Source organism: Chiloscyllium plagiosum, unplaced genomic scaffold (assembly GCF_037043375.1).
Source record: "Chiloscyllium plagiosum isolate Xiang-an unplaced genomic scaffold, Cpla_swu_hap1 HiC_scaffold_10, whole genome shotgun sequence".
NCBI lineage: Eukaryota > Metazoa > Chordata > Chondrichthyes > Orectolobiformes > Hemiscylliidae > Chiloscyllium > Chiloscyllium plagiosum.
In genome coordinates this window covers 16,112,208-16,129,307 of record NW_028270148.1, presented here as the reverse complement: position 1 = coordinate 16,129,307, position 17,100 = coordinate 16,112,208, and the positions used below count along the sequence as shown (strand labels likewise).

The 17,100-nt window shown below is 37.2% G+C and overlaps 1 protein-coding gene across 1 annotated transcript in view; it reads left to right on the top strand.

The window, feature by feature from the left end:
* The window catches only part of phf10 (PHD finger protein 10), a 45,849-nt gene extending 34,049 nt beyond the window's left edge, over positions 1-11,800 (top strand). Inside the window, exons 8-12 of the mRNA XM_043695386.2 lie at positions 139-295; positions 1,899-2,051; positions 8,198-8,306; positions 9,755-9,943; positions 11,525-11,800. Coding sequence (XP_043551321.1) covers positions 139-295; positions 1,899-2,051; positions 8,198-8,306; positions 9,755-9,943; positions 11,525-11,610 — 694 coding nt within the window. The 3' untranslated portion in view covers positions 11,611-11,800. The remainder of the gene's footprint in view (positions 1-138; positions 296-1,898; positions 2,052-8,197; positions 8,307-9,754; positions 9,944-11,524) is intronic.
* Positions 11,801-17,100: the final 5,300 nt, after the last annotated feature.

Below are 17,100 nucleotides of genomic sequence, written 5' to 3'. Positions count from 1 at the left end.
AGGTTTGCAGAATTTTCAAAATTAGTTCAGTTTGATGTTGTCGTACAAACTAAAATTTCATAAGTTGAGGTTAAAAGCAAAAATGAATGCAAAACCTTGGCGTTAATTTGAATTGCAATGCATTAATTATCTACCTAGGTACTCTCCCAATGAGTTACGTTACCTGCCTGTAAACACAGCCTTGTATGAGCCACCTCTGGATCCAGAACTGCCAGCACTGGACAGTGATGGAGATTCTGATGATGCAGAAGATGGGCGTGCTGAGGATGAACGAAAGGAAGACAAAGGCTTCTCAGTAAGAAACGAACTAAAAAGACCTGACTATATTGAAAACTTTATCTCCGTAAATTTTTAAATGCCCAGACTATTCTGCACTAAAATGTATTTTGTATAAAAGATTTAACAAAGTCCAAATCAAAAACAACTCCATTCTAGTCCGATACAGTCTACTTCTGCTAAGTGTGAAGCAAATAAGCGTGTACTTTGGCTAAGTGTATAGAATAATGCTGTTACTACTGGTATCTAAAATTTAGGAATAATTTATATTATTACATCTGCACACAACTTCTAGCAGCCGGTGATGTGACGTCAGAACCTCGCACGGTAACGCTGCGAACGAGGTTCTTGCTACAGTTAATGGCAGCGGCCTAGTAAGTGGAAAACTTGACTTTTAAACCCATTATTAATGTTCAGAATTTATTTCATGCTAGTGCTCAGTTAGTAGAGGTGTTTTCTCATCTATTCCACATTTATTATTTGAAACTACGCCTTCCCACTTTTGTTTGGAAAAGGAATTTATTCACCAATTTTAATCCCACTTCATAACCACCTTTGATCTCTTTAGAGAAGGAGTTCCTATTCAACTTAACATAGCTAGAGCTAAATTAAGCTAAGACCATTGTAATTTTAAAGGTGGTAAATTATTTTACTGATTTTTGGTACTTTTTTAAAAATCAAAATCATAAGTTAACCAGGTATTGCTATCCTTTGGAAAGTTACCATACTGATGTTCAGCTATGTATCTGCCTATAGTGCTCATCTAAAATACTTAATTTCATGTTCTTAAACTTCCAGTAACATGAAAAGCATGGCTCCTTTTTGAAAACAATCATTCTGTCCTGTCTGGAATTTTCACTTCCTGAGTACACACTGTGATTTTTCTTTTTAGGTTATGAAATCTCTGGGCATCCTGGGAGCTACCAGGGTGTCTGCCGATATGATTTTAAGTAGTAACATTGCAAGTATGTATTCATAAGTATTGGTACGGACCTTCTCTTGCCAAACAACAGTATTTTTGTTGCTTTGCTAAATGAGTATAAGGATCTAGATATCACTGTGTTTACAGTGTCTACATCTATAAATGTATAAAAACTGCATCAATAAATAATTGACTTTTTTCTCAGTTAGTATATATCGTGAACTAATTGTCCTGAACCTGTAGGTTCCATTTAGAACTTCCCAATTCAGCTAATTTTAACTTTTGTTCCAATTCAGTTCAATATTCATGCTACTTTAGTGTAAATATTAACAATAATTTGTCAGAGGATTAGGTTTTTAGTTGAAATGTCATTGCTTTCAAATGCTGACTGCATGGAGAAAACACATTGGAAGAGTTCTGCTGTTCCTTGAGGGTTTTTTGTTAGCTTTTTATGTACATTCTGGCAGTGAAACCACCTTTAAGTTCTGTGCCAGTAGATTTCCAGTTTCTAAAGACATCACCACACCTGTCTGTGTTTCTCTTAGCACATTGTATTGCTTTTGAATGATTTTTACCAAACACCTTTCAACTCATGGTGGCGTTTTTGTATTTTTGTCACTTTTAGTTCATTTGAGTACAACTGTGTTAAATCCTGTCAAACTGTGGTGCCCAACGGACTATTGTTTCACTTTTGTTTTAGGATACCTCTTCTGGGAGCACAACAGATGCAGAAAGCCCTATTGAACATCAAGATGATTCCTCACAGGGAAAGCAGACACCAAAAGAAAAAGGAACACGGCCATGGAAAGAGCCAAAACGAAGTGTGACACCCAAATCAGTTACTGGGTACAAGGTAGAAGATAAAAGCCCCTGAGACTTCATTTCTGATGAACCTCTCCCTTTTTTTTGTTGTACTGGGTAGAATTGGTCAGCCTGTACTAGCCACAGTCCACTAATGCATCTCCTGCTGTTTCTCGCTTCTGCTTCCTTATCTTACCCTGTTTTATTTCATCTGAGATTCACTGGTGAAGTTATCCGAATTCTTTTCTTTCTTTACTGGAACTGAATTAGGCTTGTATCTTGTTCTCCTGGGGCTTGCTATTCTCTGCTAAAGCTACTGCTCTTTTTTTTTTATATACATATCTGTATTATATGTCACACTTAATTACTAACTTTATTTGTTGTTAGATTCTGCTGATTCTATTGCTAAAGAGCATACTTTATATAAAAAGTCAAAGTTGTATTTTTGACTATTTTTGAAATGCTTTTATGTTTGGATTTATATTTCCATGTAGCCTGGTATATTTACTTTTTCTTTTCTAGTTTCAACATTTACCATCAGATGTTTTAGTTCGGTAATGTGTTTCATGCACGTTATGTTCAATAGATCAGTTGGCTTCAGAATGTCCTTTAGACTACAAGAGTCTCCCAGAATTTAAGGATTCTGGTTGTCTGGTACTTGGAACAATTCTATCACAAGTGGCTTACTAAAATACCCAACGATCATTTACGAACTTGGCAAATGTCTATCTCCAGCCAAAAAATAACTGTTTTAGCACTCAGTTTTACCTCCTAACCAAACAAATCGTAATTTTTTTTTTGTTCAATTTCTGCCCAGCAATGGCCTGGTTTAGGAGAAGAGTAGCTTGTCATTGTTATTAGCTCCTTCTAGATGAAGAATTAATTACTTCTGAGGTTTAACTGTTTGTTGCCCAAGGTGAGTTTTAGCCTATGCAAGGGCTTGAGAGTAAATCTCATTCATTTGTTTACTTCTCTTATTTTCAGGCCAGCCTTAGAATGAAAAAAGGATTAAATATCTGTGAGCTTTACTGGAGGTTGGAGTTTGTGATTTATTCTGTAGTTGGTCAGTGGAAGGGAGAATACTTATTCCTCAGACCTTGAAGATTTTTATAAATGAAGTTAAATTTCAATTTTTTTTAGTATCAGTATTCAAGGCTGCTTCGTTGCATTTTATTCCATTTACACGCACATTTAACAGAAAGCATGTCCAGGCTTTTAAATAAAATGGATGCCTGGTAGCAGTTAATCCCATTAATCCAAATATGATGATCTTCTGGTTTGCAAATATCATCTATAGCCCAAGGTGAGATTACTTTCTGCAAGTCCATTCAGTGTAGTTTTTTTTGGTGGTATCAAGAGTGATTTGTGAGGAAAGGTTAACAAATTAATTACTGAAATTTACTGATTAACAATTGGCAGTGAATTATCAAGCAAAATATTGCAACAAGCTCTCGTAACATGACTGAATTTTGGAAGAAAAAAGTGACTCAGTTTGGCAATGCTTATTCAGGCTAAATGAAATAGTCTTTCCCATGGCTTAACTGACTTGCTGAGCAATACATGCCATCCAGAAGGTCCCAGGTTTGATCACTTGCCTATGTTGACCTCTGCAGCTAACCTAAACAGGACCCACTAGGGGTGCTAGTTAGTATGGTTGGTCTCAGCTTGGAAGGGGAATTTCAACCATAGGATTCTGCCTCCTGATCCTTAAGGCATTGGCTGTGACCTGTAAAGGTCATATTGAATTAGCAAAATGCCAATGAATGCAGAACAAGTCAATGTTTTCAAATGGGAAGAGAAGATTTGTCGGGAAAACTTTAGACATTTGGCTGCTTTTGTGCCAAAATACAAACAGTGATCTTGTTTGCATTTGACTCAAAAATTGAGCAGCATCCTTGTTTTCCTGTGAAGAGCAGCAAAATTTGATGATTAAATTTCTCTTCAATATGATCATTGTATTCTTGGGGAAATTATTTTCACTGAGCAGTTAAGGTGACCTCATTTATTAAGGTTATGAATGCGTTTTCTACTAAGTTCACTGTGAATTAGTGCTCTATGCTTTTCGCAAGTTGTAATGAAAATTAGTCTTGATGCTTTTATTTATTTGTTCTGTATCTTCTATCTTTTTGTTTTTATAAAAAGAAATGCTTTATTGTACTGAGGTGCTTGGGTGTAGGTAGTAGGAGTAAAGTGCAGTAAAAGAACTTTGTCTATGACATGCTGAAAGGCTTATTTTAATTGTTGGCTTGTCCAAATGAGCAGTTAGTTTAGTGACAGATGTGCTCATTATTATATTTTTGAGATAAACATGATGTTTTATTGCTTTTTCTCAGCCCTGTGTAGAAACCTGCTTTGCATCACCTCTGTACGGAAGAACTACTTTCAATTAGAAAATTGCCTTGGAATGGGAATAACTCTCATAACTACATTTAAAATGGTGCAGTTCAGTATTAGTAATGTGAACAGGTTACAGCAGCGATTTCACACCAGTGTTAATTTATCTTTGTCACTAGTACTTCACAACACAAAACAACTTGACGATTAGTCTGGTGTTGATGTCTTTCTCAGGCTAACGTGAATGTTTTGTTCTTCTTAAACCAGAGCCTAATATTAGCTGAAATGACTTCTGTGGCTGGCTTTCTAGTTTCCCATAAATGCTAGACTTGGAGAGTAGAACTCTTTAATTCATTTGGGAGGTGTTTGGATGTTCTGAAATTTAGTTTGCTAGGTAGAGGAATTAATTTGTTGAAATATTTGAAAGAAAAGTTTGGACTAAACTTTAATTCTCTTTTTCCTCCTTTTGTCTAAGGACTGATGAATATGATGAGAGCATTAAGACATTGTAAAGCACAATTTGAAGTGAGTAGCAGTCGTCACTTAACCAATTTTGCTGGTTCCTGCGAAACACAATTGGAATAATTGTTTCCTTCTGGTCACTTCAATTTGATACAAAGTTATTGTGGAACTTTCCATTTTCATACTCTAAAAGTTGGTTAAACTTGATGACGGTGCTGCTGAGCTAGAAACAAAGAGGAAAATTTCATTTCCAAAAACCTATCTGTAGTTTTCCAGAAAGATAGTTGCATATCTTGGATTTTATTTTGTCAGCAAATGGGAGATTGTGTTTTGGATGCAATTTGTTGTGTACACCAGCGGTTGAAGTGGAATTTGAGAAGATTAGATGTTTGCCTTGCAGGGTATAACTTCTTTCTCCCAGTAGGGGCAGTATGGCCTGGTGTGCTTTTGTTGGTGTCAGAACATTCACAGTCCCAAATCAAGCCTTGAGCACATACTCTGGACCTGTGGTTCAGTGAGGTACTGAGGGAATGCTGTACTTTCGGAAGTGCAGATGAGACATTAAGTTGTGGCTCCATCTCTGTCTTTCAGGCAGATGTAAAACATACCACGGGGAACCATTCCACAACCATTGTTAGATGGCAGGTCATTTATTACTGTTTGTTGATCTTGCTGTATGCAAAGTGGGTCTGTCATTTGCCAAAATAAATGTGAATGTATTTCAATGTAATTCAGTAGATATGAAGTATTTTAAGATATTCTAAGGATATGAAGAGTGGTATGTAAATGCACATTATTTCATACCGGAGGGAAAAAAGTTTCATCTATTTGAAGAACTTCTCTTTTCAAACATTATTTTAATTAGTAATGAAATGTTCAATCCCAGGCCTCATGAGACAAGATGTTAGAATATCCATTTGTTGAGAAGGGAATTATGTTTTTTTTTAAAGCATTTGATTATTTTTGAAAGCTATCTATTCATTAACAGTGAGTTGGGAATTTAGCCCTCTGATTGAGTTCATCTGAACCATCGAAAAGAGCAGGGGACTAATTAGATAATCGTTTCAAAGGTCAGCATTGACAGGGTGGGTAAAGTGTCCTCCTTCTGTGCTGTATAATACTTTCTCCACTTTGCATTTGTATATTTGCTTTAAAACATGGGCTTGTAACTATTAGCATGTTAGCGATTACCTTGACATTTCCTTTGGAGTTGTCCAGCAGAGTAATAACTTGGGAAGTTGTGTGAGTGTGAAAGTAGTTGATTTGTGGTGTGGAGTAGGTGGAAACAACAGTACCAGATGGGAAGGCAGCAGCAATGGTTTGAATCTCAGCCGGTTAGAGAATTAGACTTGAAATTCAGTTTATCTGGACCACAGTAACTACTGATGGAAACAGTAAATGTGCAAGTCCTGAGCAGGGGGCAAACAAATTCTTATTTCTTCAGTATTGGCAAAGGTAATACAATGCACGTTTTATGTGTATAACATTAGTATTTAGTTCTTGGCCAGTGTAACTGCAACATTATTAAGCTGCTGATGAGGCAAGAATGTGACTTTAGCTTTTTTTAATTATAGATATGAAATAAGGGTCAAATATAATTCATGATCATCCATCAAACCGCACTTTTTAACATGCTAAATAACCAACATAGATACAGTATACCTTTAATATCTTGCATCCTTTGCATATAAGCACTTTTTTCTACATGAGTCGCTATTTGTGGCTGTGCTAATGGTTGTAGAATGATCGTAATTTATTGAGTGGCTGGTGCATAGTTTCTCCGAGAGGAGCAGAACTTGTGGAGAAACAGTAAAATGAAAGAAAGTTGTAAACAATCTGAACCTGAACTGTATTTCTGACTTTGCTGAGGGCTGGCACTCTAGGTATTAGTACAGTGAATTTTACAATGTTTTGATGTTCAAGCAACAGTTTTACATTTAGTTTTCTGTTTTAAATAATTGTAGAATAATCTCAGAACTGTAAAAATAGTAAGATGTTTCATTGTTTCAATGGATTTCAATAGATCTTATTTTATAGTATAATTATTTAAGAGGCGCTGCCTTTCAGATATGCAGCCTCAGTTTAAAAAGTACTTAAATACCTGTTACCAAATTTTTGATGTAAACTTTTCACATCTGAACAACTTTTTAATAAAACATTAAGCCGATTTTAAGAGTGCCTCTGTCATCTTTTAGAAAGTGAGTAGCATTCCACTGTGGCTCTGCAGAATCCTCTCCACCCAGAACAATTCTTTTGAACAGTTGTATATTAAATGCTGAGTTGACAGCAGCATCTTCTGGGTACTGGTACATGAATTTATCAGATGCGTTCATTTATTGTAAATTATTTAATTGGGGATATTTTGTGTGACGAGGTTAATGATCTCCAAACAGGCTTCACAGCTTTCAATTCTGAACATTAGAATCTATGAAGAAGTGTTTATTTTTAAAATAAATTACTCTGGCACTAGTTCTGATATTCTTTTGTAGGAATATCTGTAACATAGATTAAGCTATTTCAGTAGGAGGAAATGGAATAAATCTGCTGAAATTTACAATTATTTTAAATAACGTTGCTGTATTACTAAAGATGCTCCTGGTAGATTAGATGCTATACAGTTTTATAATGGGATCATTATGCCACTTCATGCATAATTTTCTTGCCCATTCCCCTCCCTCACTAAGGCTACAAGATTAACTTTTTGTAAATAGGTACATTTAGAAGTCAGTTGCTGTTGCTAAGGGAAGTTTGACAATCAGCAGGTCCTTGCAACTTTCCCATTTCCAGTGGAAAATGCCTGCTTGTTTTCCTTTTTAGTTTTGTAATACATCTGATACTCTGAAATGTGATGGAAATGTGCTGGATGCATTTCTTTTCTGTTTACACGTGCAGATGCGTGTTTGCATGCACATGTAGTTACTAAAGGCCTTTAGAAAATGAGAGTTTTGGAATAAATACTTTCAAATGTGACTTTAGTTTTAATTTCTAATTTAGTTTCTGAATTTTCAGTACTAATTTTATTTGCATACATTTTATTTTAAGGTGTCACTCCCAATTTTTAAATTTAGTAGCAGCCTGCTTTCAAAGCTTGTTCTATATACGCTTTACTCCACCTTTGGTCATGATTGTCTGTCTGTTTTAATGCCTTTTATATGCATGCTCTAAACTAAAGCCCCATGTGTTTTAAGAGCTTTATCAGTCTGTCCCATCTGCGTAGTGTAATTGTAATAACATTTTAAGGTTGATCCACTGGTTTTAAACTAAATAACTGGTTTGTATTTTTGCACCCACAAGCAAGAAAATCTTTTAGAACCAGGATTCTCTTCCTGCTGAGCCCTTACTCTGTGTTCTAGTTCCACTGACATGATTTTTACAGTGCTGTTCTAACTATTGCCCTTCCAGCCTAAGATCATTCCAAATGCAATATGTGGAATTTGTCTAAAGGGTAGAGAATCCAACAAGAAAAACAAACCTGAGGCACTCATACACTGCTCCCAGTGTGACAACAGTGGTAAGTTGGCCCAAACTAACTGGTGAAAACTATTCAGTCTTGTGCATTATATGTAATATAGTTGAAGTGTACTGGAGATGACAGTGAACTGGTTAACACGAAGTTGGCAATACAACACAGAAACTAGGCTCCTCAGATCACCTATATGGTGAATTGTTACGTGATACAAATGTCTTGCCTGTTTTTAAAAAAAATTGGCTGAATTGTGTGATAGTGTAGTACTTCAGTTTGCTAAGGTTAATTGATCTGTTATTAGAAAACTTCTACATTATGAAAATATTATAAAGTTAAAAGTCACACAACACCAGGTTATAGTCCAACAGGTTTAATTGGAAGCACACTAGCTTTTGGAGCGACGCTCCTTCATCAGGTGATTGTCACCTGATGAAGGAGCGGGGCTCCGACAGCTAGTGTGCTTCCAATTAAACCTGTTGGACTATAACCTGGTGTTTGTGTGATTTTTAACTTTGTACATCCCAGTCCAACACCGGCATCTCCGAATCATGAAAATATTATAGAACATTAAACTTCATTGTTATGCTAAATTGATTCGACCATACTTCCCATTTCTAAAAGGATGCTAATGCTCTGGGGGAAAAAAATGCTGAAAGAATTTGGACTGATGAATTGAATTTTAACTGAAAGGATCTAACTATCAAGAAAACCTAAACTACTATGAAGGCTCACTTCTTCAGGAGTGTTTATAGATTTTGAACATTATGGAAGCATATCATTGGGGAGATGAATTGTTATGAATTCAAAATTAGGGGGCCCTTTTTTTAAAAAAAAAAGTCACTAATTATTGAATCTAGAATTTATTCTGATTAAAACATGGAACTTGCTACATGTGAAAAGATTGAGGAATGTGTGATATGTGCATTAAGATAAAACTAAGCAAGTACTTTTTGTGGGTTGGTTGGTGGAGGGAAGGGAATAACTGTATAGGCTGATGGGATGAACTGAAATAGGATGGGAGAAGATTCTCTCAAACACTACCATAGTCCTAATGCAAAGGCATATGGAGGAAATCTGAAATTAAAACTGAATATGCTGGGAATGCTCAACAAGTTGGAGGGAGAAACAAAGTTAATGTTTTGGGTTCATGGTCTTTTGCAGAAATTAGTCATATAGTTTTCTGATGAAACATCCATCCTCTTTCTCACCATGAATGCCTGATCTGCTGAATATTTGCAGCATTTTCTGTCTTTATCGTAGCACCGGCCTGTTGGACTGAATGCCTGGTCTGTGACTTTAAAAATTAAAACAGAACTTAAAACACTGATGGAGAGGTGCAGCTTGTATTTCAATGCACTTGTGACCAACACACATCCAATTGATATTGTTCTGCTGGATCATCATAATTGGCTATTCTTATTTGAAGCAACTCAGTGACTGATTTATAAAAGGTACATACTTTTGAGTAGGTAACTTGCAAATGCTTTCCACAGGCCATCCATCTTGCTTGGATATGTTGACAGAGTTGGTGGCTGTAATAAAAACCTATCCTTGGCAGTGTATGGAATGCAAGACATGCATAGTGTGCGGCCAGCCACATCACGAGGAAGAAATGATGTTCTGTGATCAATGCGACCGTGGGTATCACACTTTCTGTGTAGGAGTTGCTTCCATCCCCTCAGGTAATGTGCACCTGCATTTTAAAGCGTTGTGCGATTCCTGTTGATATTTTAATTGTCAGCTATAGAAAATGTGTGACTGTTCATTTGGTTTGGTAGGTGAGATTATTAACCTAAAAAGTTTAGACTAATAATTGTTGGATTACTACTGAACTTTATAAAACAAAAATTATTTTATACTGCTAGATCTCCAACATATTGTTAATAATAGCAGTTATCCTACAAGTTACAAGAACAGTAGTGAGAAATGCACAGTACAGGATTATAAAGTTAAAAATCACAACACCAGGTTATAGTCCAATTAAACCTGTTGGACTATAACCTGGTGTTGTGTGATTTTTAACTTTGTACACCCCAGCCCAACACTGGCATCTCCAAATCATGACTACAGGATTATATGTAGTCTTGTTCTATTTTGTGTCTTTGAAAGAATTTTATTGAGAAACAGGAATGAACCATTTAACCTTTTTTTTTTCAAGCCAGTTCTGCTGCTGTTAAATGAGCCCATTACTGATTTGTAACGTAACTCCATTTACCTCCCTTTGCCCCATATTCTTGAACACCTTCTGGATAACAAAAATCTATCCATCACTGTGACTTAAAATTTACAATTGGCTGAACGTCAATTTCCATTTGCAGAAGACTGTTCTAAACTTCAAACCTATTGTGAGTACAACTGTTTTCTGACTTCATTCATAAAAGATCTAATTTTTAGTCTAATTTGCAGTCTTACAATAAAAATAGGAATTCCCTGAACCACTCAGCAGTTCTCATGGCTCTGTGGAGAGAGAAATTGTTTTTTATATTCATGATCTTTCATCAGAACCCAATCCTTGACCTGCCAATCAGCAGAAATACTTCTTTACCTTTATCTGTCTCCTTCAATATATTAAAAACAACATTGATTAAATCACCCATTATTTCTAATTCTAGGCTCTGCAAGTCTAGTTGTGCGATATCCCGTCACATTTTAATAATTAAAGTTTAGCTATCATTTTGGCAACTTATGTTGCACACCCTCTCAGGTCAATATACTCTTTATAACATATGCTATCCAAATCTGATCACTGTATTCTGGGTGCAGTCTAACGAGGACTTTGTATAAGCTGAATGTAGGTGAATTAGGCAGTAGCGCAGTGAGAATTTAGTATGGGAAAAACACAATTATCAGTTATTGAACAGACATTTTCTTGTGTTAGTATTTTATTAATTCTAATTGCAGTATGAATATTAGGGCAATGTGACATGTATTTGACATGCATTGGAGAAACTGCACAAAAGCTATGAACATTCAACAGTAAATGGGAAACCTGGATCTGAAATCAAATTTGTAGATGAATGATCAGAAAAGCATGCAACTAAGAACTAATTGGTCACCTCTGTACTTGAGTATATATCTCTTAAATGGCTGGTGAAAATCAAATTAGTTGTTTATAGCAGGATCAGAATAGTTAGGATAGAATCCTGCCTGCCAAGTCCTAGGCCATTTTGAATCCCATTTCAGTGAAGCTGTTGAGTGTTTCTGTGTCTATATATGATGGCTTCATTATGCAGCATAAGACTGGTGTTTTTGAATTGTTTCAGGTCGTTGGATTTGTGAGTGCTGTGCAAATGTTCCTTCCACAACTAAGAAAAGGGGACGGAAAGCCAAAAATAACAAAGAAGGATGAAGCTACAATATCAACCAATCCAGAAAAATGTGGGGCCAGATTAAAGTTCTTATTGAAGCTTTGGTTGACTCGGAATATCAGGTGCTTACATTGATATTAATGTGTTTTATAAATATCATTCCATTATTTGTATGAAAAATTTTGAAACAAATAAAATGTCAGTGAAACAAAGCCATGTGTATGCATGGATTTTATTTGGGATAACAATATGCTGTGTGGAGTTTTTTAGTCAATTGCCAAATTCAGCAGAATTTATGAATACAAACTCATTCAGCCTCTCTGCTACCTCCCACCGATTATTCACATCATGGCTGGTCTGTACCTCCAACTCCATTTACCACACTCCCTCCCATATCTTTGGTCTTCACACCCATTGCCACTTGATGAAGATAATTGTCTTGAAACATTAACTCTCTCCAGAAATACTACCTGACCCAGTGAATATTTCTGTCATTTAAATTGGAATTTCCAATTGTCCCAGTATCTACTGCCTTTTGGGGAGAAAAACCCATTATTTCTTCCTGGTGGAAAAAGTGCTTATTGATTCCACTCCTGTACAGTCTAGTTCTGATTTTAGGACTGTGGTCACTTGTGCTTGATTTTCCACCAGAGGAAAGAACTTCCCCATATCTATCTAATCAAACTCTTATAGGTTTAAATACCTTTAACACAATTCTGAAACATTCCTCTTAAACTTGCTACTTCTCTTCCAAACTTCAAAAAACACCTTGAAGCCTACCTCTTAGCCATCTTACTCAGGTCTTGAACTGCTCATGGCTTAGAAAATCTAAAGGCATATAACTATATTCATTGCACTACCAAGGTGTAGGTTGGAAATGAATGGACTGTTTCCACATTAGTGAATGGTCTTAAATCAGAGCACTAGACTACTGTTTTGGGTACAAGGGGTCAAATACCACCTTGAAAGATGGTGAAATTTGAATTCAGGTTTTGCAAAAGCTATTCTGAAGCAATTATGTAACCACTGTCACTTGTCATGAGGGCCCATCTGGTTCACTAATGTCCTTTCGGGAAGAAAATCTGCAGTCCTTACTTACCTGGTCTGGCCTACCCGCGATTCCAAATCCACAGCCGAATGTGCTTGACTCCTAACTGCTCTCTGGCTAATTAAGGATGGACAATAATTTTTGGCTGAGACCTACATCCTTTGAATGAGTAAAAAAAGTCTCCTAATTATATTGGGCTCTTATTCAATTATATTGACTTTTCACTTAATTGAAAAGAATTTTGTTTTTGTTTTGATTATCTGTCGTCCCAAATCTGTCTCCCCTTTCTTGTCCTGATACATCACAGGTGGGAAGTGTAATGGGAGGGGGTGCTGATTCCCTTCCCAAGCAAGTACAAAGGATCTTCAGGTCATTTAGTTGCATTGAGGGATCATATGCTACTAATGCAGCACCAGGGAGATTCTATGATATGTCGCAATTTGATGTGCCACTTTACAGTGCGAACGTAATGATAGCAGGTAAATGGGCCATATATTCCAAAGATTGGGTGATCAAATCAAACTGCACATTCTAGGAAGAATACAGACTGCACTTGCAACACCCAAAGAAAAATATCTGCTGCTCAATGTGATTCTGTGATTAGGCAGCCCCTCCGGAACGAATCAGTGTGCATCGGTAGCTGCACTAACAACCAGTTGAAGACAATTAGCTGAGCTTATAATGTAGCTAATTTATTCTTGCTGGAGGTGATAGATATTCACCCTGTTCTCTGCAAGAAAGGAAAATGTTCAAGCCTTGTACCTTTTTTCAAATCACTCAGAAGATTAATTAGTCCGTAGTTTGCTGTTGGCTCAGGCATTGCCATGGAGAAAGCAATCAGAATCAACTTTCCAAACAATCCACACACTTTTTGCTTTTAGCATAAACTGTTCTAATTTTTTGAAATTAGATATTCTTGCACTCCTGATGAGTGCAAGAAGAAAATTGTCTCTTTTCAGCAATGTTTAAGTTCCATGTAGTAAAGTGACAGTTAAGTTTTTTTTTTTTCTTTTTTTGTCTGTTTGCTTGATATATGAAATCTCACCACTGTTGAGCAGGGATTGTAAGTTCTAAGTAGCCATTGGAGCAGATGCAATGTGGTGGATCAGCTCTTTACTCAGGGGTTGCCAGATTTGAGGTGAGTGGTGGCTGACCTCAATCAACTTGAGCTTACTGCTTGTGACTTGTAACTTTTTTTGTATTAATGCTTTGCAACAAAACTGGTGTCCATTTCAGGGCACAGTCTTATGCAAAATCTATGAAGGCCTTAGGCTGTCCAAATGTGACTCTTCCCCCTTGATCTCCTTGGATGCATCTGGCTGGGTTTGCCAGAAATAAGACACATTTAGACATCGGTCCACTCAAGACTTTTTCTGTCAGGGTTTACTCCCTTAGCTTTCAACTCCCCTGAACTATCAACAAAGCTGTGGAGCTATTCACCCTGAGGTGGGAATCTGCTTTGTGATTGCAAGGGGCATATCGCCATGTAGGTGGCCCAGCACACTGGAGTACAAATCTATGGATTCCTCTGGAGCTTCAACCTGGGGATGCAAGCATTTCACTTTGTCACCACAAGGAGCTATGACTGAAGAGGTGACAATGGAGAGGCTGCGTACTGACAGACAGATTCCTATCTGGTATTCTCTTTTACACTGCTACCAGTGTTGACTGAAAAGTAGAAGTAAAGATGCATTTTATAGTAGAAACCACAGCGTTTGATGGGGGTGCGGTCACTGAACTCAACATTAACTCTGTTTTTCTCTCTACGGATACTGACAGACTTACTGAGTTTCTCCAGCACTTCCTCTGACTTTTGTTTCACATCTCTAGTGTTTACAGTTCTTTGTTTTACTTAAACGTAGAAATCACACCAACTTTCTTTATCTACACAGGAGCTGCATTATATTGACTTGGTGGATTTCCTGTGCGCCTGTTTGCAAATTAAATTGAAATTCTATCATTTTAGTTAAGTGCGTTTGTTCCAGTATTTAATGAGCCCTGAAAAATATTTTAACTGCACCTTAGTGGTTTGAATTCCATCTGTTCTTGTTACCTTTTGAATGTTTAATTATTCCAGATTATCCATTCCTTTGAAGTACCAGTTTGCTACTGAACTGTTTTCTCATGAATTTGAATGTTTACTCATCCAAAAGCTGAAGAACACTTCAGAAACTCGCAAAAGTTTTCGTTATTCTCCACTCAACCTCATTGGTCCTCTTATTTGTTGTTACATATTCTGTAATACTTCATATTTCAATGCTGCTAGTAAACCAAGTTCCATCACCCTCCATGCTCACTAAATTACAATAGGTCTTCTTCTGACAACATCTCGATTTTTGAAATGCCGCTTTTTGTTTTCGAAACCCTATATGGCTTTGTATCTTCTTTCAGCCCTGTAATCCTCTTTTGGTTTCTTGCATGTCCCAATTCTAGGTTATCTATCATTGGGGGGCTCTGTCTTCAGTTGCCAATACTTTCAAATCTGTATTCCTTTCATAAGCCCTTCAACTTTTCTGTCTTTTTTAAGAAGTTCTTTTAAACATGCTTTGGTGGCTAAGCTTAGGTTGTTGTGATGGCTTTATTACTTTTTGCAGACTTGAGTTTCAAGCACAGCGGAGATACCTGGATTTTTTTTAAAAAGAAGTCAGAGGATCGTGAAATGCAAGTAATTTCTTGGAAACCACATGGTTTCAGATAATTGCTGATTTTGCTTGCTTGAACTCACTTCAGGGAAAATATCTGATTGTTTACAACTGGGCTTTATGGCCATTCTGTTTGAATGATATTTTGCAGGCTTGAAAATGGTTTTCAGTTGGGCAAGGTTGCTGAAAGAAAGGAGTTGTTAATCTGGATCTCCTGTTTTCAAAGCCACTTTTGTGGCAAATTCGCTGTGAAACCCAATTGTCATCTTGACCAACCAAAAAACTTCTCAGTACTGTTTCTCAGTAATAAGCTGTGTCTGCCAAGACCTTAAGGACTTCTGCCTATATTAGTGACATCCTCTATATGCGTCAGTGCCAGACCAACAACTCTTTGTGTGCTTTCAAGAACTAAATCTTATCGACCAAATAGTTTTTTCTCAAAGTGAATTTCTGGAGAGAGAAATCAGTTTTGTTCCTTTTTTTTTTCTGGTTTAAGTGATCATAATTCATTTGATTAGGTTAGATTACCTACAGTATGGAAACAGGCCCTTCGGCCCAACAAGTCCACACCGACCCTCCGAAGAGTAATCCACCCAGACCCATTCCTCTACCCAATATTTACCCTTGACTATGGGCAATTTAGCATGGCCAATCCATGTTACCTGCACACTTTTGGACTATGGGAGGAAACTGGAGCACCCAGTATATAAGTGTTCTCTTGTTTATTGGTTTGTGTGTGTTTGGCTTTGCTTACAGAATCAAACATTTATTGTTCGTAATACAGACGATCAATTAATTCTGCACCTTTGTGGAATAAGTTTTTTTTTGTTTTAATAATCTTGTGTTGGAAAAAACTGGTTGGAAATTTTTTAAATTCTGTCAAATACAGAGAAAGCATTTAAGGGGAAAACAGATAAAACAATTAACTTGTGGTGTGATCTGGAAAGTAATGGGAGATAGAAGACAGAGGGTGGTGGTGGTGGAGGATTGCTTTTTCGACTGGAGGCCTGTGACCAGTGGTGTGCCACAAGGATTGGTGCAGGGCTCACTACTTGTTGTCATTTATGTAACTGATTTGGATATGAACATAGGAGGTATAGTTTGTAACTTTGCAGATGATACCAAAATTGGAGGTGTAGTAGACAGCGAAGGTTACCTCAGAGTAACCAGATGGGCCAATGGGCTGAGGAGTGGCAGATGGAGTTTAATTTAGATAAATGTGAGGTGCTGCATTTTGGGAAAGCAAATCTCAGCAGGACTTATACATTTATTGGTAAGGTCCGAGGGAGTGTTGCTGAACAAAGAGACCTTGGAATGCAGGTTCATAGCTCCTTGAAAGTGGAGTCGCAGGTAGATAGGATAGTGAAGAAGGCGATTGGTATGCTTTCCTTGGTCAGAGTATTGAGTACAGGAGTTGGGAGGTCATGCTGCGGCTGTACAGGACATTGGTTAGGCCACTGTTGGAATATTGCATGCAATTCTGATCTCCTTCCTATCCGAAAGATGTTGTGAAACTTGAAAGGGTTCAGAAATGATTTACAAGGATGTTTCCAGGGTTGGAGGATTTGAGCTATAGGGAGTGGCTGAATAGGCTGGGGCTGTTTTCTCGGAGGCTGAGGGGTGACCTTTTTGAGGTTTATACACTCTGAGAAATGGATAGGATAAATAGACCTGGGCTTTTCCCTGGGATGGGGAAGTCCAGAACTAGAGGGCATCGATTTAGGATGAGAGGGGAAAGATGGAAAAGGGACCAAGGGGCATCTTTGTAACATAGCGGGTGGTACGTGTATGGAATGAGCTGCCAGAAGGAGTGGTGGAGGCTGGTACAATTACAGCATTTA